Source organism: Phoenix dactylifera, chromosome 14 (assembly GCF_051530095.1).
Source record: "Phoenix dactylifera cultivar Ajwa chromosome 14, Ajwa_hap1_PhDact_Kaust_v1.1, whole genome shotgun sequence".
NCBI classification, from domain to species: domain Eukaryota; kingdom Viridiplantae; phylum Streptophyta; class Magnoliopsida; order Arecales; family Arecaceae; genus Phoenix; species Phoenix dactylifera.
Genome location: NC_143203.1, coordinates 19,487,082 through 19,508,155, shown reverse-complemented (window position 1 = coordinate 19,508,155; position 21,074 = coordinate 19,487,082). Strand labels below are relative to the sequence as shown.

The 21,074-nt window shown below is 37.1% G+C and overlaps 2 protein-coding genes across 5 annotated transcripts; both read right to left on the bottom strand.

Moving 5' to 3' along the window:
- Positions 1-342: 342 nt before the first annotated feature.
- LOC103715100 (uncharacterized) lies at positions 343-1,967 on the bottom strand. The gene is made up of 3 exons (XM_008802626.6): positions 1,709-1,967; positions 1,523-1,598; positions 343-1,393 (listed from the first exon to the last, which is right to left on the bottom strand). Exons 1-3 carry the CDS (start codon positions 1,748-1,750, stop codon positions 600-602), a joined length of 912 nt encoding a protein of 303 aa, XP_008800848.4. The 5' UTR covers positions 1,751-1,967; the 3' UTR covers positions 343-599.
- A 5,178-nt stretch (positions 1,968-7,145) lies between these two features.
- On the bottom strand, positions 7,146-16,218 carry LOC103715101 (uncharacterized). 4 transcript variants are annotated; one of them, XR_605328.6, is made up of 8 exons: positions 16,037-16,216; positions 15,870-15,908; positions 15,720-15,773; positions 15,520-15,573; positions 8,096-8,149; positions 7,948-8,019; positions 7,303-7,498; positions 7,146-7,188 (listed from the first exon to the last, which is right to left on the bottom strand). XR_605328.6 is itself a non-coding variant. In XM_008802627.6 (7 exons), the coding sequence occupies exons 1-7, from the start codon at positions 16,094-16,096 to the stop codon at positions 7,358-7,360; spliced, it is 474 nt and encodes a 157-aa protein (XP_008800849.3). In that variant the 5' UTR covers positions 16,097-16,216; the 3' UTR covers positions 7,146-7,357. The 4 variants fall into 4 exon arrangements, 3 of the variants coding, with proteins under 3 accessions (XP_008800849.3, XP_008800850.3, XP_088566938.2); XM_008802627.6 differs by having other exon boundaries at positions 7,146-7,498; XM_008802628.6 differs by having other exon boundaries at positions 7,146-7,498; positions 15,870-15,905.
- Positions 16,219-21,074: the final 4,856 nt, after the last annotated feature.

Here is a 21,074-nt window from a genome sequence, read left to right as displayed (position 1 = left end):
AAAAAGCTACAAAAAATCATCCACTATTACACTTATCCAACTAGTATAAGTTCAGCATTCTGTCAAGATGTCACCTTTGCTTCATGTAACCACCACCTAATGAAAACCAACAAAAAGCAACACCAACTCAAATTTTTCCCATGTTTTCCACCATTTACAAAGTTAAAAAGCTACAAAAATCATCCACCATTACACTTATCTAAGCAGTATAAGTTTAACACTCTAACAAGATGTCACCTTTGTTTCATGTAACCACCACAAAATCAAAAACAACAAAAGGCAACACCACCTCAAATTTTTCCCATGTTTTCCACCATTTGCACAGTTAAAAAGCGACAAAAATCATCCAAACTACAGTCTTCACCTCCACTTTCCACAATGACACTTAATACAAGTAGTATAAGCTTCACACTCGCATTACTTTCCACCATTACACTTAAACAAGTAGTATAAGCTTATACAGGTAGTATAAGCTTAAGTACTCTCACATTCATTCATACTCTTCAACACCTAGAACTACTTCAGATTACACTACACCAAGGGGACGAAAGCCCCGCATAAGATCAGGACTCCGGCCACCGCCGCCGCCATCGGCTTCCTCACATGATTCTGCAGGCATTGGCATTCTCATCACTAAAGATATAATACGAACCTGGCGCCGCCGCCACCGTCGCACCCGAGTAGAAATAGCTGCTCTGATTCGCCGACATCGGGTAGTAGGCACCGCCGTAGCTCGCACTCGGCTGCACTGTGCTGTAGCTCACTACATACGCCGGCGGCTGCGACGTCGGGTAGACTGCATAACTGAACGCCGGCAAGCTCACTACGCTGGCACCGCCGCTGCCCGGTTTGCTGCCCATCCCTTCTGAGGCTCCTTGAACTTCACCTCCGCCGCCGCCGCCGCCGCCGCCGCCTCCACCCCCACCGCCACCGCCATTGTTCTCCTTCTGACCCTTCTTGCCTTTCTTCTTACCGCCGCCGCCGCCGGCGGCGGCCTCGGAAGCGGCGGCGGCGCCACCCTGTTTCTCAGGTGGCGGGGAGTTCCCGGCCTCCTTGTTGTCGACCTTCGGGGAATCCTTGCGACCGTTATTCGGGGCATCGCCGTCGGGATTAGCAGAGGAGTCAGGGGAAGAATCATCGGCGGTAGGGGTCTGATTGCTCTCCGGGTTTTCCGACGACTCGTTTGGTTTGCCCGAAGCCTTGTTCTTGTTCTTGTTCTTCTTGCCACCGCCGCCGCCACTGTTGTTGTTGCCGGGGTTGTTGGGCTTCTTCTCCGGCCAGAGCTCGGCGTGCTTCCCGGTCTTGAGGAGCTTCTTGATGAGAGTCTCCGCCTCAACGTTCCCTATGACGATCACCTTCTGCTGCTGGGAATCTACGGTTGTCTTATAGACCCCTGAGAAATTTCCAAGAAAACCCAATAAAAATCCAATCTTGGAGAAGAGAACTCAATAAAAATACAATCTTGGTGAAGAAAACTCGGGCACAAAGCAGAGGAGGGGAAGCCTGAACTTATAGGGTTTACCTTCGATACTATGGAGGACCTTCTTCACTTTCTTCTTGCAGCCTTCACAGTGGATGGAGACCTTCAATGTCCAAGTCTGGAGCACCACAAAACCATTTCTTTGAACCTTTTTCTCAAATGGAACTTTTCTTTGAAAGAAACAGAGCACAGCAGAGGAAAAACAGAGGATTGAGAGCTCAAAACTACCTGATATTTCAGTGGTTCTGAACCTTCTTCAGCTGAGGCCATGAGAGAAAGAGGGGAATAAAGAGATAGTGGAAGCTGGAAGAGAGAGAGAGAGCAATGAAGACAAGTGAAGAGAGGAGAGGAGGAGGGGAATGTGAGGAGATAAAAAGGAAGGGAAGGAGGGAGGAAAGAGAGAAGAGAGTGGGGGAATATGCTGATATTTTGCTGGTGGGTTTTGTAGGAGGGAGCAATATGGCACTCCCTCGAAGTGAGTACAGTGTGGGTGAGGGAGAAGTGGTTCACCATAGAGCTGAACTTAAGGACCAGGACAGAAATGCCCTCCAGATATGGAGGGCTAATGATGGCCATCTTATGGCATTGAGGAATTAAAGATTGGGAGCATCAAATTGATAGGAGAGTGCACTTTTGATAGGAGATCTCATGTTCAAAATATCCACTCATATCATCATCATTAGATGATGGCATGCCCAATTTTTAAATTTGGATTGTGATCTGGGGCAGGTTTTTGGGAGTCATCAAAATTTTGATTCATAGCGAGGCTGATTTTTTTTTTTTTTTTTGGATGTGTTTATCGATCATCAACATGAAAAAGGCACGATGCACATTGGATTGCCAGAAGTGAGTTATAATAAAAAGAAGAGACCACACTATAAGTTACTTCCCTTTTTGTGAGATATATATATATATATATCGACAGTATTTATTTTATATGTAAATCCCTCAACTTCTAGTAATTAACCTTCAAGAAGAAAAGCTTATATCTCAACCTTTGCTAATTGTTAGTATTAGAGATAATATGATGTTACATGTTCATAAGAACATCTATGTTTTGTCACTGAATTTTTAAGTTACATATGTGTTGTTTCTTGTTTCAGGTGGTATCACTGTGGATCAGTTATATAACACAAAAGCCCTTTAATCTACTTCAGTGTGATGCCCAACATTTTGAGTTCTCAAACACAAAATCTCTATCTTTTAAGGAAAAAGGAGACCAAGGGTCTCTCCTCCACATACATATCACTCTTCTGATCTTGTAGCTACTCCCATTTTATAAAAATACATATAGCTTAGTTAAATTCTTAAGGAAAAGAAACAAGAGAAGTGCATCCCTCAAAAGTTTATATATATATCAACTTATATGCTACTGTAATTATTTTTAATCTGAAGTAGAATCACAACTATCCTACTTTCTTTGACATCCATCTCATATTCCAGCATTTAAACTGTTGAACAAATGGGTAGATGAAGAGAACTCTTAGGCAGCTATTTCTTACAGAAGCACTGAAAATATTTTAGACTTCTTAGAAACTTGTTGGATATAGAAAGTGAAGAATTTGTTTATGAATATAAAATTGTTTAAAATATTTTATGAAATAAAGAAGAAAAGGAAAAGAAAGAAGAGAATAACTCAACATTGCATAAACTACTTCCATCATTTCATTTCTTCCATGGTGCTGGCATCCTCCTCCTCCCTCTTCCCTTGTTTAAAGAAAAAATTAAGAAAAAACAATATATCAATAAATATTTATTATGCATATACATCGGGAGAGAGAGAGAGACAGAAAGAGTTTAGCATTTTGGAGAATGTTGGAACGAGGAGTTTCAAATATCAAATTTTGAACCAAAGACATGATGGGTGGGAGTACAATAAATCTGCTGTTTTATCCCTGAAGGAAAACAAAAAAAAAAGGCTCGTAATAAATTATGATGCCTCATGATCACATGCACCATTATTATCAGACTATTTAAGAACAGAATGTACGTACTCTTTGGGATCAGAAGGAGGAGAATCAATTCCATCATGGATGATGTAATTGTGAGAGCCAAACTATGCTGAACAAAGCTGCTCCATTTCTACTCTCAATCCTCTCTGTAATTTATGGCTGGCATCAGCTATTTCGGAAGGAAAGGAAAGGAAGAAAAAAAAAGAAAACTTGGGTGTTTGAAACTTTGAAAAGTTTTTTTTTTTTTTTTTTTTGATGTTTAGCTTCTTCTCTTGCACCCATTAAAAGCTGTCTTTCTCCATCTCTCGTTTCTTTAGGAGAGTATTGGAAGAGCCAGGGCTAGTGCATTTACTTCTCTGGCAGAATACAAGAAAGAAGGCAGATGGTGGGTGGTGTCTTAACTTACTAATGAGTTTAGTTCATAACTGCCTCACCAACCCTTTAGCCTATTGATCTACTACTATAAAGACAAAACAAAAGGAATAATGGAACCCAATTGTCATATCGAACTGGTACTCCTTCTAAGCAGGTGAGGGAGATTGGATCTTTGTTATCGCCTCTAGCTTCAATTCAATGTGCTGAGATTGGAGCTGGCCAATGGAAGAATAAGAGGTGACTTCACAGTACACACCTTTGTGTGTGTGTGTGTGTGTGTAGGAGAGGGGGAGAGAGAGAAAGAGACTGAAGTACATGGATCATATCTAGTGGAATGACCACCCCTTCTCATGTGATCTGATGGTGATCCTCGTGATCTGATGGCCATCCTCCTGTTGTCCTGTCACCGTCAGCCTTGGCCTTCCTTTTGTTGAGTAAAATATGGGGCCAAGATAGTAACCTTGGTGTTAATTGAAGGTTTAGGTCTAAGGGTCATATACTTTTGGGAAAAAGGCCCAGTGCTAATGTAAAAGATGGCCATTTTAGCAGGAAGATTTGATAGGCTTTCTGATGGTGGCAAATTTTGAGATTAAAGTTAGGATGGAAAAGAGCAATGTAAAGCAAAAGAAACCACCAAACATCATAGGTCACACATAACAAGATTCTGTTTGTTTGGCTTTAGAGCTTACTTTTATGAAGAAAAAAAAAGAAGAGAATTTTGCTGTTTCCAATGATTCTTTCTAAAATGCCTATCCCATGCCTATTTTCTCTTAGTGTATGCTTAAATCCAATGTTGGATAGATACTTTGATGCACCACCAACACTTCGGAAAGGCACTGAAAAAGGCTAGGAGCCAAAGAATACTGATTAAATTGTCCAATTGAATGGGAGCTCCAGGGAGGGTTCTTTTACATTGAATAGAATACCAGCTTTATGTCTCAATCCAATAACCACTTGAAAGTTGGAGTGCAAAGAGATTGGATTTGTTTATTAGCAGGCCAGAGTGATAAAAGAACTGAGAAATGGAGCGTAAAATTCTTGAGCAGTTATCATCTCAGAAGACTGTTTGGTTGCATATTGCAATTCACCAAGGTATCCAATACACTGCACACCTCAGTATTTTGAATTTTTTTTATCTGGTTGCAGAAAGTGCATGTTGGAGAAGAATACTTTGCCTGCCTACACAGCAAAGACTAGAGCTTGTTCAGCCTTCAGTAATGGAAGATTTTGGGTAACTGTAATGTGCATGGAGTCACAATCAGTGACTCCAGTGAAGTTCTTCAAAAAAAACCATCAATTACCATGGTGAACTAGTGCTAGTCTTTGCCGTTGTTTTAACCTAGAATTGAAGCATTCTGATGAAACTCTAGAATAATGAGCAAAACTAGGAAGGCAAACTTGTAATTGCAGTGCACCAAGTAGAGTAGATTCCACCATTGCCAGGACTCAAAATCAGCATTCTGATGAAACTCTAGAATAATGAGCAAAACTAGGAAGGCAAACTTGTAATTGCAGTGCACCAAGTAGAGTAGATTCCACCATTGCCAGGACTCAAAATCAGTACCATGAACTAAGTGCACTTCCTAAATCATCCTCAAACTTTTGCTAGATGCCAGAAAAAGGGTGAATAATAGGTCTTGATCTGGGGGACAGAAATGCGTGCACCGACGAGCAAAGCGCAAGGCGCCAAGATTAGTACGGTATGAACCGATCCCAGAAGACCTGCTAAAGTCGTCAATGATATGATTTAGTGCGAGCATCCTTTTCTAAGGATAGATTGGATCTTTAATATCCTGATAAGTCTCTCTAATAGCTTAGTGGATGGAGCACTTGACAAGTCAATATCCTTGCTTGAATCCCTTTGAGATGAATGCTATTGTTGTGCTGGTGGTGGCTTTTGAGGTAATCTCACTTTGCTCCATTATTCATTCCCTTCTCCAGAACACACCATGCAACTGGAACCCGTGATAAAGGTTCGTAAAGCTAAGCTTTATGAACCCCATCATACAGACACATGTCAGCAGTGTTGCCATCATAATATTTGTCTCCCTCATGTCTGTGTACCTACTGATCTGTTCTAAAATAGAGAATGCCACCATTCAAATTATCTAACCCTTCTTTATCCTTGTGATAAAACATCCAAATTATTCAAATTGTATGCACATTATTATCAAGTATAACACTTTCGTGATAAATGTCTCCATCCTGGAGAAAGATGGGCACAAGGTAAATTATATAAGACTTAACTCCATCAAATCATTCATTATTTGGGCCAAGACATCAGACCAAAGCTACAGAAAATTTTGAATAGGCTCTAACAATCAAGGTGTCAAAGAATGCCACCCAACATGGAATCTTTGCTGCTGACAAATGAAGTCAAGCATGCCTATGATAGTATTTGATAATTTGTAGGACGGGCTATACCTAGTTAGGAGGCAGCATTCAGGTTTATCACGGGCAACCGAACCCAAACCGATACCAAGTTTGGTTGGATCTATATATATATATATATATATATATATATATATATATATGCCGGCTTGAATTCTAGTGGTTAAACATAAACCTGATTTAATGTCCAGTCTGTGCGGTGCTGAAGATTTGAGCAACAAGACCGAACTCGAACCCCATTCATCTCTTACTTCCTCTCAAATTGATTGGCCAAGTTATGAGTTGGGTCTAAGAATTAGGTTGTCTTGAAAGCAGGTTAGGCATGGGTTAGCACCAAAGCAGACCTAGCCTCTTTGGGTTTCATCCTTAGTGGCTGGTTAGCAAGCAAGTTTTTATGGGCTGAAGTTGCATCAGACTTTAGGTTATACTCAGGCAAGCTTCCAGTGCCTAACCGAACATCACCTTCCTCTGTGATGAAAGGAGGCACAGTAACAGCTTGTCTGAAACGTTCAATCATCATCTCTTGGGACAATGAAATAGAAAACAAAGCACTACGGCCCTTCAGACTTCAGAGACGTCTTGATTTCACTGGACTCATGGACCCCGTAGGCACGCTGCCCCTAGCTCAGCTACCTGAAAGTCATATCAGGTCTGCATGCCTGGACAATAATTATTTCATAGTATAGCAGTCTGGCAAATTTAATGCATCCAGAAAGATGCACTTTTGAAAGAAACTAAGGATTTTAACACACTCACATGTACCAACACTGTTATCTTGCATATAAGAATTAGCTTGATTGCATGCTCTTATCATTAACCTCATGAAAGGAATAAAGCCTTTTGCATGAGTAGCAACTCAAAATAGTTAAGCAACTCAAAATAGTTAAGTATGAAAGCAAATACATAATTATATACATACACACACACGCGCACACCAAAAAGAAACATTGAGAAATATGCTGACCCATCCTCCAAATGCTAGGTGCAATACTGCAATATGAGGCATTTTTCAGAAATGCAACAGTAGGAATTAGAGAATAATATTTAAGCAGACAGATGTTTCACAGTTCTTTCCCAAAGAGATTTAACACATGAGCAAGCTACCTAACAGTCGCCGGCAGTTAATATTACTCCCATTGCTGAATATGCTTACAATGCATCAAGGAGAAGATTCTGCAACAGGACCATCTGAAGAATTGATTTCCGTTGTGTTGTGCGTTGAGGGGGACTGAGACTTCTCTGAGTTATCCTCCTGGACTTGAATCTCACTTCCCTCAGAATTTGCAGGTGCATCCTCCATCTGGAAGGTAAAAGTAACATTTTACTTCCAAATACAAAGACACAGCTACTGTTCACCTCAAATGAAGGGTTTGGCATCCTATCTATACACATGTACGTAAGTGGATGAAGAATTGGCATTATTACTATTCTCAAACAATAACTGCCATTATTGCCGATATTGTCTTCTAGCAAGCGGTAGTTTATACTGAAAAGAATCCAATGTAATCGATTGGAATCACTGTGAACCCACAAGAATAGGTCCTCTTGCTGGAGTGGGGCAGATAGATAGCTCCAATTTTGTAATAAGTTCCAATCACATAGCCCTTAATTTATTTCAGAATTATCTAGCTCATAAAAAGTTAAATAATCTCTCTAAGCTTTTTACATGTGCCAATATATAAACATAACATAACAGGTTTCTCAAGTAAAATATACTGCCTCATTTAGTCTGAAAGACAGGCCGATTACCCCAAAATTCCTTAAACTAGCAGTGACATCCTCTTGTTGCTTCTGCAGGGTGGTCCTCAGTTCCTGGAAGTCCTATTGCCACCAATGGAGGAAAAATTAGTATAACTAATTACCAAATAAAAAGGGCAAAAGATTCAGCGGACTTAACTGATCTCAGTTGCTCCAGCTCAGTATTAAGTGACTTCTTAAGCTCTGAGAGCTCCTGAATGTAATGTCACAGTTGGCAACCAATGTTCAGCAGAAGAAATCATTACAGATCTAGAATAATACAGCTATAATATATGTGGATAATGTAAAGCCTGAGTTATTGATGAACTATATCCAATGATCTTCTAAAGCTGTAGCATAGAGAAGAAGATATAAAAACTTTTCCCTATGGTAACAGGTATACAGATAAATGAAATACAAATTGCTGACAAAATGTGATACACAATTAAAGATATTTGTTCTTGAATTATTGGAAGTAATCTTAGCATTGTTTCAGCCAGAAAATAATATTCACCTATGACAGATTTGCATATCAAATTACAACAAGTATACATGTCCAGTTCATTCACTCTTCATAATGGTGCTGCCGACAATGAAATAAAGTAGTGAGCATTATGACAGCAGAGCATTAAATGATAAAAACAGTTTGCCCCACATCATGATGCAAAGGGCACAACAAGTGCTCAAATAAGGGAATCATGAATAAGATTCATGGGAACTGTTGGATTCAACTTTGCTTCCTCGTGGTGCCCATCAACATCAGAATATGCTGCATCAAGATGCAAACTAAACATATTCCTTAAATGATAGCAAAGATAATAATCCTATCACTATCTGGGAAAGATGCAGTTTAAAAACCATGCCTTTACAAATTGCTATTTTCCTTCTACCTTAGCCACTATGTACTAGCAGGTACCAAGAAGGGAAGGGGTGGGATTGCAGGGTACCCCTCAAGAACATTTATTACCATGTCATCTAATATAAGCAAGATCACTGTTGTTCCATACAATGCCTTCTTTTCCTCCAACATTGCAACAACTCACTATGTCACTGACTTCAAGTTCACTGTAGTTGATGTTTCTGGACAAATTTGTTATGATAATTTTAATCTCCAACTTGATACGTCAATGAGCATGGCATCATAGAACTTCTTTTTGCTGAGCTATAATAGAAGAGCAGCATCACTTAATTTCATTCAATTAGATGACTGGAATGCTCTCGTTTCTAGATGCAGTTTTTGCTAATTTATATTAGTGATAATATTCTAACACGAAGTTATGGTTAGTAGAGTCTAAGTTCCTGCTATCAAAGCTTCACGTAATGCTTTAGAAAGTTTTACTTTCTTTACTTGATAAACATGGCAGTATACTGTTGCATGACTTCTATGAAATTTTTATTTAAATGACACAGAATCTCAAACCTCATGGCAACATTCACTACAACTAAATGGCTACAAAACTAAAAATCTAAACTTTTTCAGAAAGTTTGTCCATGTTAACTAGTAAGAAGGTTAAAGAACCATAATGAGGCAATTGTTATCGCCCGCTACTTCACCAATTAAACAAATGAATATAACATTGGGCTAAAAAAAATTGCAGTGACACAAAGATATTCATATACATTTTGAAAAAGAATTTGGAGAAATATAATATCTGGTCCTATCATGTCATAATGCAGAACCACTGATGCATAGATCTCCATCCCCTCCCCTAAACAAGAATGATAAGCCTACTTGGTTTTCAGAATTCAATACCTAGTTCCTAAACCCTAAATTCTCTATACCTAGTTCCTAAACCCCAAATTCTCTTGGCATCATCCATTAAATGAACACATATTTTTATCAGAAGAAAACAGATGCTTTCCTTAAATTTGCATTCATTTTCTTTCTCTGTACATTTTAAGAATATTGAAAGAGAACCGCTGTTTTAATGGCATATACCTTATTAATGCCAAGAATCAGGAAAAAAACTCAATGTTTAACTTGTCGCACTTCATACTTTCAAGGTAAATCCATTACAGAAATCCTACAAACTTGCATATCAAATAGTAATAACTTCTATAGGGAAGATTTATTCGTCAGTGCTCCAGCTCTAACTTGAACAGATTTCCAATGTTTGTCACAGTTCCAAGGAAAAATGCTTTGATTCATATCAAAAAAATATGTTTAAAATTCCATGATCACTTATAAAATAGAAAATCAATGAAATAATGTGGAGAATCTTAAACAGTGAATGGCAAAAGTATCTTCCATAAACAAGTCAGTTAAAATCTCCATGACTAGCATAAATAAATTGATGTATATATATATATCAACGTGTCCCCTATCAATACAAATTTAAGACAACAAACTTTGGTTCAGATCCAAGCAGGTCCTCTAAAAGCAGGCAGGCATGAGCCACATGTTTCAATTTTGGGGATCGGATATGGGTTATGCGATTGTGACCATACCAGATCTGAGTGGCAGCACCAGGACTCAATTGGTTATTGCTATGGGAATGTTATTGTAAAGCTACCACCAAAATAAACAAGTATATATACTGTGAAGTATCAAATATATAATTTCTGTGGGAATTTAATTAAAGTTTCCTCAGAAACTTTCTTACAAACGCCAAATATCATGAAGTAGACTGCTCGTGTGGTTACAACACAAACAAGTGGCTGGGGAACTTTGTAATCCCATCATGTGGCTGAACATGGGTGAATAGGATTGACCTACCCACTGACAGAGATGGGTTGAGTTAACTAGGATCAATCCCACATATCGTAGTATGCAAGGTTTGAATGCTCAGCTTCAAATTTGACATCAGCTAGATCAAAGGAATCTTAGTTTCAGCAATTTAGGCATTTTCAATGGTTCCCCTCTAATTTTGGCAATTTAAATTGAAAATTAAAAAGATATTTAAAGAATGGACCAAACTAAACAAAAGAAGAATGAGTGAATGAAAATAACAGACATCCTCTTGAAACTTATTTTATTCTTTAGCACCTCCAGATGTATTGTGTAGTAGTTTCACATTAAGGCTTTTTTTGAAAAAAGAAAAGCTTGTTTAGAGTGGCCTATATCATTGCCGATCTAACATATAATGAAAGAAAGGTCAATGACTTCTGAGCTTGAGAATAGCTAAACTAATGTGAAAAAATTAACTTCCTCTGGATCTCTTTGAAATCTAGCAACACACTTCCAGATGTTCTCAAACTTGCAAATTTAAATATAGTGTAAAGGAAGGGCTTCCCAGCATCTAAGAAAATGAATAATTGCAAATAATTAGAAAAAAGAACCTCCTATACATTGAATTTAACCCTATGCTAGTTTCAGCCTTAGCTTCCAAACTAATCTCAATTCCAGATCAATTTGGTTTAAAAAATTTTGGTTTAGGAATTCCAGACAAAACAAATTGTATTAGAACATATAGCTAACCCTCCTAACAGAATACAGATCAATTAGTGTATCAATGATTCAGGTTATGAAAACATAAGGAGGTTTTAAGGATTTTGTTTAAGTCAATTCCCATTCCCAATTTGGGCAACTAAGGATCTTTGAGCATCAAAACTGAGCAAATATACAGGTGGCTTTGGTCTTTTAGCATTTGGCTTATGCCACATTCTCCATTCATGAGCAGCTCATAGGTCAAATTAGGCAACCCATATCAACATCCCCACTTGGCCAAACAACGCTTGTATGATCTTCATTTCTAGTTGTTCATTTCTTTGGCATGTCACATGGATTCCCCTTCATCTTATATGTAGGTGTGCACCACTTTGTATTTTTTAGACTTATAAATGGTCTCCGACCACAGCAACATATGATTTTTCCAGACTTATAAATGGTTTTCGACCCCGGCAACATATGAGCCAATACCACATAAACATTCAACATCATTTTTACACATGTATGCACATCAAGTATGACAAGCTGCATAAGCAAGGGAGAGTGTAGACATAATATATGGAAAAAAAACTCTCAGTTGTGCACATGGCCAATGTGGAACTGGTAGTTTGTCCTTTAGGTTACATACATGGCATCACATGCAGGTCTATATACACCTTAATGGTGTTTCCTAAGAAGATGCTTAACAAAGCCATAATACATCCAGCTACATCTATATCTAAGAGACCGAACATCACATCCCAGAGTCCCATCACTTGGACATGTTTCAAAGTCCAAACATGCCTACAACGATTCCTCTTAGTCAAAGGAACCACAAGCATATCTTCAGAAGTCAAATGGCTAATCACGATTTTTGAGTTCCACTATACCATTACCATCAGAACTGTTATCACCAGTTTTTATCAAGGCAATAACCAATTAATTTTAATACTGCATATAGATAGAGCCTTTCAATATTTGAGCTATAGGCATCTTAAGAGTCCATTGATCTGGTCTACAAAACCTATTATGAAATACAGACACATACTCAAGTTTCATATGTACCGTGAAGCACAGCCTTGTTTGTTATACAGCTGCATCCCAAGAAGTTGCACTTCCTACATATAAAATGATGTGGTTGGATGTTAATTTCCAAACATGTAGGCCTGTTGCATAACCAAAAGCCGAGTGTACTACAGCCTCGTGGCTACCACCCTTTTAGCTGGAAATATGGTTTAAAATTCGTTGATCCCCAGACGTATCAACCCAGCAAATGCCCAATCTAGGTTACCTTCATATTTGTTTTCAAATCTTATGGCATAACAAATATCAGATCAATGCAAACTGCGGCATATTGCACACCCAACATGCAAACAGAAATTCTCTCATGCCATCCTACCGCACTAATCATACTTGGAGATGCAACATTAGAGACTTTATATGCTCTAAACATGAGAGTAGAATAAGGTTTACTATTTTACAAGCTAGACATTTTTACGCCTTTTTATGGACCTTCATGATCTATAACGGTCATGGCCCTCAATTTTTTTATCTATCAGAAGCCTGACTCTCAGCACATAGGAAGCTTCACAAGTATCTTTCATTTCAGACAAAGATCTTAATCTTATCTTGGTATTTTTCAAGAAACTTATATCGCTTTCTTGTTACCATTTAACGAAAATATGGAGAATTTTTTCCTAGATTCTCATATGCATACACAATGATATAATTATTGGCCAGATTGGACTATGAGGATGGGCAGAGTTATAGTGCTCCCACCAGGCCAACTTACAAGGAAAATAACTAAGTTCCAAACATGTTTTGCATTGCCAATTGGTAATACAAATGGCGGTATTTTTGTCTTTACAATATGTAATGGTTGTTGCTGCAATTGTAGCAAAAAGGTGCAAAATTATTATATTAATAAAATGGCCAAAAATACCATCAGCTTTATTATCTCATAGCAATGCAAACATGGGTGTACTTAAGTCATTTCAACAACAGAAGTGACTTGTATCTTACTCTAGCAGAAACAACATAACCCTACCCCCCAAGAATAGCCTTTTCAAATATTAAGTACCCATCCTATGGGACCTTTTTCATGCAATTATTTCTTAAGCTTGTAGGCTTTACCCTTCTTGCTTTTGATCTAAATAACTTCATCTTGTCCCATACATTTTTCCCTATCAAAAAATTATACTCAAGAATGCGATCTAGACTTCCATCTAAATCAATTCTAGATTATAATAAGCCATTGTCACCATGGCTTGCTAAAAGGGGATGGTAACATCAGTACAATATTGTTACAGCATGAAAATGGCATTGGGATGAGTGCTAAGTCGCTAAAATGGGCAAAATCGAGATGTACAAGCCATTCCAATCAGTCTGACCGGTACCAAGGCTAGTACAGCAGGTACAAACCCTGTCCCAATCAGGACAGAATTTTTTATTTTTTTTAAAGCAGGGGAACGAGACAAACAGGCCATCCTGATTAGTTCCAACCAGTATGAACAAGTATCAAGGCTGATTTAGCCTGCACCAAGCCCATCTCAGTCGGAAGGGCAATTTGTTTAAAAAAGCTGGAGGCTGTGTTGGTTGTGCTACAAGACAACAAACAATGCCTATCAAATCAATACAGTAGGCAGTCAGATAAACTTCAATTCAATCTATATCAAGATTTCATATCAAAGAAAAAGATAGACTTAGAATCCACATACCAAAACCAAACAAAATTGAAAAAGCAAAAAGAAAACAAAAAAACACATCCTATGGGTCATACGATACCGTTCCTTGGAGGAAAAAAAAACAGTACCACCCTCAATACTAATATTTCAATCCCTGATTACCACTAGTTTATAATTTTAAACAACTAAAAGATCAGAATATAAGACTATATGATATAATAATCTACTAACAACCATTGTAAGTAAACTTTTGCTAGAAGTCTTGCTTTACGTTTTTCTAAAGTTCCATCAGCTGCAAATTCTCGTTCCAAAACTCACCTAAAACCAATGACCATTTGATTTTAGGAAAAGCAGCTGAGACACATCTCTATCTTTTCTTAGGTTCGGACTCTACTAATATGAAAGAATTATGGTGCTACCCCTGCAGTTTGGTAACAACTAAGACATGACGTGGCCGCAAGCAAGTTCATGTGCATAAATGCGTGTGCATGTGTTCCGGTGCATATGAAGCACTAGCACGGGTAGGCACATACCATGCCAACAACAATCAAGCATGGTGCCAGCATGCAGGAGTTAGAACCTTGCTCTAATGGTTTTCAACCACTTCAAAAGTGTCATCAACTTTCAAGCATTGAATAAACCAAGAGATTAACTAGTGCAACCAATTAGAGTTCTGAATTCATTATGAAGTCATAATAGTCTTAAAAACATTAGGTGGACCCTAAATATTTGATCTCCAAACTCATTTTTGAACTCAATATCATGTCCTTTTTGGCACTCAAAGATAGTTTTAAGATGATCAGACAACTTTTTCACCATTCATCTTACTATAAGGATTGGTGCATTATTTGCACCATCACCTAAATTTCATGTAAATTCATATTTCGTAATATGGGCTTATCCTATGTCTAATTCCCTAAAAGGTGCAAACCCTTGTTTGGAATAGTATAACATGGTATTCTAAAGATCATACAAGCTTTTTCTTAGCCAGGTGGAACATGCTGTTATAAGTTAGTCAGGTCATCAAATAAAACAAAGCTAGTGAACGGCCAACATGAGCACGGGCCCAAATCCAAAATGCAAATCCACCATTTCATCAATCTTCTTTAATTAACTAATTTTTTTAACGACATATGGTTAATTGGTCATTTTGTAGTTACTCATCTTAAAAGATGGCCCTGCCCTTTGTCAACCCTTCCTTAGCCAAAAAGCATTTTACAAGAGAGTGACTGTTTAGGTTAATAGTTGAAGAAAATTTCTATGTAGGATCCGAATATGTTATTCTCCTTCTTCCTAATGATTTGCTTGCGGGCACATGATTTCCCAGGTAACAACACGTTGTTTTATTTGCAATACCCTATGTACCAACAAACTTCACAGAATCACAACAAAAATCACAGTGAGAAAGAAGAAAAGTCGACATATATCAAAACTTAAAATTGTGTGTGTATGAGAGAGAGAGAGAGAGAGAGAGAGAATGCACTGAATAAGCAAATGGAGTTTCATTTTTCAGCATGTGTCATGGGTACTCACATCCTTATATGTCCTAACTTGTGTGTCCAACTTGGATCTCCAGTTTTGCAAATCCTGCCACAGTACACACGTATCACTACCAAAAACATATCTTTTGTTGCCCTAATCCCCCCCCCCCCCAACAACAACAACAAACAAACAAAAAGAACCGTACTCCAGCAAAAGCATTAGGAAAATAAGAAGAACAACAAGAAGAATACCTGCTTCAACCCTTGAAGTCTAACCAATAAGTCCGATTGTGATTTATCCAAACCCTGACCAAAAACCCTAACGAATAAATAATCTAATTCTAATTCCAATTCTAAAGAACAAACAAAAAAAAAACATGAATCTTTTTTATTTTATCTCACCGCTACCGTTGCTCCCGCTGGTTGCAGATCATCCGTCTTCTTCGAACAAAAGAAACAGATTCTCAGAGCTAGTAAATTTGAAACAAAATTTCCTATCGGGGGGAGGGAGGGAGGGGAGAGGAGAGAGAGAGAGAGTGGAGGAGATCAGAGATAAGATCGGAGCTTACAGAGGGAGAGGAGACAGTAGCGGCGCCCGGAGGAGAGAGTGCTGGATCGGAATCCGCCATTGGAGATGGGGTGCTACGGTTAGGGTTTCTTCTCCTCTGGGAGATTAATTGATACAAAGAGAGGGAGCGAAGCGATGGGGCGAGGAGAAGGGGAGGAGGATAGGAGGCGATGGGAATGAATTTATTTCTAAAGGTCAGGGGAAACGGTTCGGGTTGTTTCTTTGGTGCAAAAAATGATTGATCTTCTTTCAAAACATCGACCGTTGGATCACGACTTGCCCGAATCGCAAAAAACCTTAAAGTTTTGGGCCATCCTGTGCACGGATCTCGAAGCCAACTTTTCGCGATTTGACGGTGGATTCTCGCGAAGAAAGGATTCAGCTTCCTTCGAACGAAAGATGCAACCCCGGTCCGGGTGGGCGGCAACGAAAGTAACGAGAAGATTTCAAATTAAACGAAACTGACGGGCGACGGAGCGGGCAAAATCAAAAATGAAACGGCCGGCAACTGCGGCCCCCCGAAACCACCCTAATTAGCGCGGCTCAGCAAGAGAAGAGAGGGATTCCTTTTCTTTTTTTTAATTTCTTCATAGCGATATGGTATATTATTTGTGCACTGTAACTAACCTGCATCATTTTCTACCTTGATGAAAAGAAGAGGATAGAAAGTATGATCAATGAAAAATATATATATATATATATATGGTTGGAGTTTTCAAAAAAAAAATATTTTTTTATAAAAATAAATTTTCTGCATTTCATAAGGAAAAAAAATTCATATAGGATATGAGAAAACCACTTTTTCACTAGCTCAGAATTATAATAATTTTATTACCAAAAATATTCTTATGTCATCGTGATCTTCTTAATAGCTATTTTTAATAGTTAACCTTAAATTATTAAAAATATACTATTAAAAATTGCCACAATATAGAAAAGGTGTGATAATTTTAATATAAAAATATATTAATTACTATTAAAAAATATCATAATATAAAGAAATTATCTAACTATTAAAAAGTGTTAGAACTTTAAAAACTCAACCTAATAAATATTTTTAACGCCCCTTTTTAAGTATTTAATTTTTTTTATAAAAATAGATTTTATAGATATTTTACACAATTTTATTAAGGGCGTAATAGGTGTTTTATATAACTATTTTAGAAAAGTATATGCTTGACTAAATATAAGCCATTCTGAAATGTGTGTTTTATGTATCACTTTTCTAGGGTCAACCAAATAGGCAATAACAACTTTTTCAGGTAATATATACCCGGATATCGGCTTTCCAAGAAAAATATTTTAGTGAAGTCAAATTCTTCCTGCAAACAAAATGAGTCTTTAAAAGAAATTAACAATATATTTTTTTCTAACTCCATTTTAAAGAGAGAAAGTCCAAGAAAAATGAGTGTTACGGTGCTTAACTTTTGATCTTTCCTAAGAGTTGAAATTATATTTCCTTTTTTTTGTGCTTGAATCAATTTGACCTAATTTTGAGATTGTTTTAAACCTTGTATAGGCGTTTATATAATGTTATATACTATCTTGCAAGCTTATTGGTTCTTACTCCTCCCAACCTTTGTCTTTGCCACTTCCGCTCGGTTATGGTTCCTTGTGCTAGAGTTGTTAAAAGATCTTTCTAGTCTGGAAGCAGCAAGCTATGCAAGATGTACCAAATTTATGTCTAAAAAGATGTAAAGACGTGTCACCATTTTACGGACCAAAAAAAAAAAAACCATTTTTGAGGGGTTGGAATTGTCATGCACGATGATGATTTTGGGAAGTCCCCTCAAGCATCTCTTGCATCAATGGTTGATGGTTGATGGTTAAGATAGGCGAGTCCAGATGAGTCCGACCTAGATTAGGACCAAGCTTTTCTGATGTTAATCCATCCACCATTGAAAGAAACTTATGACACATGCATTACCACCAGAATAAGTTGAGTCAAGGCTAATTGTGAGCTGACAAATCTAGTAGTCCTTGTCATCATCAAAATAGTTTTTGCTTTTAAAGGCCCCTTTAGTGAGATTTTCTAGTTTAATTACGTTAGAATTTTTCTTTTTTAGTTCTAGTTGAGTTCCGAGAAATCTCATGAGTTTGCTTTAATGCGAAGGCTCAGGAACACGAAAAATATCAACAAAGCTTTCTTTTGAGATTCTTTTTATTTTTTGTATATCATGAGGGCTTGTCAAGAGCTCGTGGTGTGAGGTCGCAGTCGAAAGGAGATATTGGTGAGAGGCTAGGCATCTTCTATTGAAACCTGTGAAAACCCTAGGTGCAAGTCTGAAGTTCGAACAAGAAGTGAAAATGCAAGGCCTTCTAGTTCTAACTTATAGTTATTTTTTCGTTCTCTTATCATAATTTATGCTTATAGTTTAATCATAATTGCTTCTAATTAAAATTTTATATGCTTTGTGCTATGCTACTTTGATCTCGTGTAGATCAGGAAATCTCATAGAATTCCTTATGTGCATTAGATTTAGTATTATAGTGGGATTCAGATTTCTAGTTATTTTGCTCAAATATTGTGATATATACATGCATATAATAGAAATTCTATTTTTTTAAAAAAATTAATATTTAATTAGTTTTAAAGGTGATATTTTTGTTTGATTAAAGATATGCTTTCAAATTTAATCTTTTTCTTTTGAATTTTAAACTCCTAATTGTTTCCAATAAGCTTTTAAAATCCAAATTGATTTCAAACTCTCAGCTACTAAAGATTTTTAATCGCTTGCTTTCACCATTTAGTGAGCTACGAGTATACAAAAACTCTCTTTTTCTACTTGTGATGGTTTGAGAGTTTTGTTGAAATCGTGCCAATGTTATCCTAAAGATTTTTATACCCTAACTTATCCAAACACTCACATACCCTCACCTTGCACCTTCAACCTAAACAAATTGCTTCACGTCCCAACCCTAATAATATGTGGTATAATTGTCTTATAGCATTAGCTTACGATTGCTTCCAAGAGCCATCAATTATTTGCAATAGGTTGAAGCTGAGCAGACATTCAAGACATCTCTTGACTGATGGCTAGTGACATATATCATGCTTGACAGTCTCTCTCACATGTGGCTTGAATCCTACCTATGGAGACTGGATCACGAGGAAGATGATAGCTAGGTTCATATGCATAATGTGGCATGCATCTCACTAGGCTAAGATAAATTAAATAAATAAATAATATGAAGATCGTTCAAACACAACCTCTAACTAGCTCTGGTACTACAATAATTAACCAATTGACTCCAAAAAAATAAAACTTTCAAATAGATCGCTCAGCATGATAAGCTAAGGAGAGCTCTCAATACTCAACAAATGATTGAGCTCGATAGTTGCATGAGAATGTCAATCATTGCTAATGATGAATTAATCCTACGAGCAATGCTCAGCAAAGGTCCAATTGACTATCTTCTTTTTTACAAGAGGCCTTAGAAGGTGAAAGAGTCCCATCAATGTGGCTAGTAACATCTAATGCATTAGAAAGGAGTTGCATCATTACATATTACTCTTGATAACTAGCTTTAATAATCTTGACATCTAACTAAGCAAGTGGTTGTGCAAAAGATGCCATGGACCAAGCTAGTTAGAGGGATGTATGGAAAATCTTGGACGTTGAGAAGGAGGGCATGAATGTTGGAAGAAGATGATGTTGTAGCATGAAGAAGTGCTCTTGGGTGGAGAAGCGATTGATTGCCAACTTCAAGACAAGGAAGAGATTGTTGATGAGTTGAACCTTGTAGATCTGATACCAACAAAATAATGGAAAAGTAGAATAATCTGCTTCACATTGTTTATGGGGTTTAACCTTTATTATATCAAGCACCATAAATATGTGGTATGTGTAGAATACATAAACTTGCTATATATGATAAAGGTGCAAAATTGGTGCACTAACTTTACTTGGTGAAGGCATATGATGTATGTGACTTATGTTGGAATTAGGTGCAGATACATTATATGGATACATCCATTGTCCATATGATAAACATATGATGCTTACATAAGATAAGTAGACTATCTTCCATAGGTCGATATTCCATATAAATCAATAGGCAATCATCCTATATACGGTAACAATTATAATCATATAACTAATGAAACCGTTAACGAACTATTTGGGCTATGTTGCGATTTTTAACTCTACGCCATTCTTTTTACTAAAAGCCATTTTTTGCAAAAGATTGGATCAACTTAATGCTTATCGTATGCCGAATATGTTGTAACTTAAGCTGGTTTTAGTAGTAGTTATTCATCTAACAGCAAGTCCTTAAAGCGCTTCCTTATGGCATGTAACAACATCATTGATATAGTAGTTCAGATATATATATATATAGATAAACTAAAGAATTTTGGCATTTCATAGTGTAGTTTGAAAATTTTCAAATCTCCTTGCTCTTAATGAAAATTCAATTCATAGATAAGACGATCAATCGAGTATTAGCACATAACCATGCAGGGATCGGCCAACTCATCTCCTTTTTCTCTAATATCTATATTTATCCATGAATTCCTCGCCAAAGCATGCACTTAATAGATCACTTCTTGAGTAGATAATTCTACCTCATGAATTAACTATTTAAAAATTACTCTCTTCACATACATGATGTAGCAAATGAAAAAGCTATATGTGGATATTTGGCTTACCTCATACACTAAATAGGTATCTTCTTTTCAACCAAACATTCTGTTTTCTAAAATTAATTCTTAAAATATATACATAGCCAAAACATGAATTAAATGGTTGGAGTTATCAAAACACCTTCTATGAAAGAAACAATCGAGGCCTATAGAGCATGTAGATCTATCAATTATCTTTTAGAGCTGCATCATTTTTCTTCACTTGTAACATCCAGCTTGTAGAGATTTAAGTAATTGTTTCACATATTTTGTGGTGTTCCAAAAGAATATTCTTTGCTTGCAAGCTATTATGAATTTGATTTTCTCTGAATTTTTTGGCTATATGCAGGTCTTGTTGCTCAGTTTAAGTAGCTCATATATTTTGTTGTTTCTAAATAGGATTACTCCCATTCCT

Bases quoted from the DNA above. Each gene is read 5' to 3' on its own strand.
- LOC103715100 (XM_008802626.6), bottom strand. From the start codon at position 1,750: ATGGCCTCAGCTGAAGAAGGTTCAGAACCACTGAAATATCAG. The intron at 1,599-1,708 runs GTAGTTTTGAGC...GTGGTGCTCCAG, and splicing joins CAGAACCACTGAAATATCAG to ACTTGGACATTGAAGGTCTC. The intron at 1,394-1,522 runs GTAAACCCTATA...GAAATTTCTCAG, and splicing joins GGTCCTCCATAGTATCGAAG to GGGTCTATAAGACAACCGTA.
- LOC103715101 (XM_008802627.6), bottom strand. From the start codon at position 16,096: ATGGCGGATTCCGATCCAGCACTCTCTCCTCCGGGCGCCGCTACTGTC. The intron at 15,774-15,869 runs GTGAGATAAAAT...GTTTTTGGTCAG, and splicing joins CAGCGGGAGCAACGGTAGCG to GGTTTGGATAAATCACAATC. The intron at 8,150-15,519 runs GTGAGTACCCAT...CATTACATTCAG, and splicing joins AAGTTAGGACATATAAGGAT to GAGCTCTCAGAGCTTAAGAA.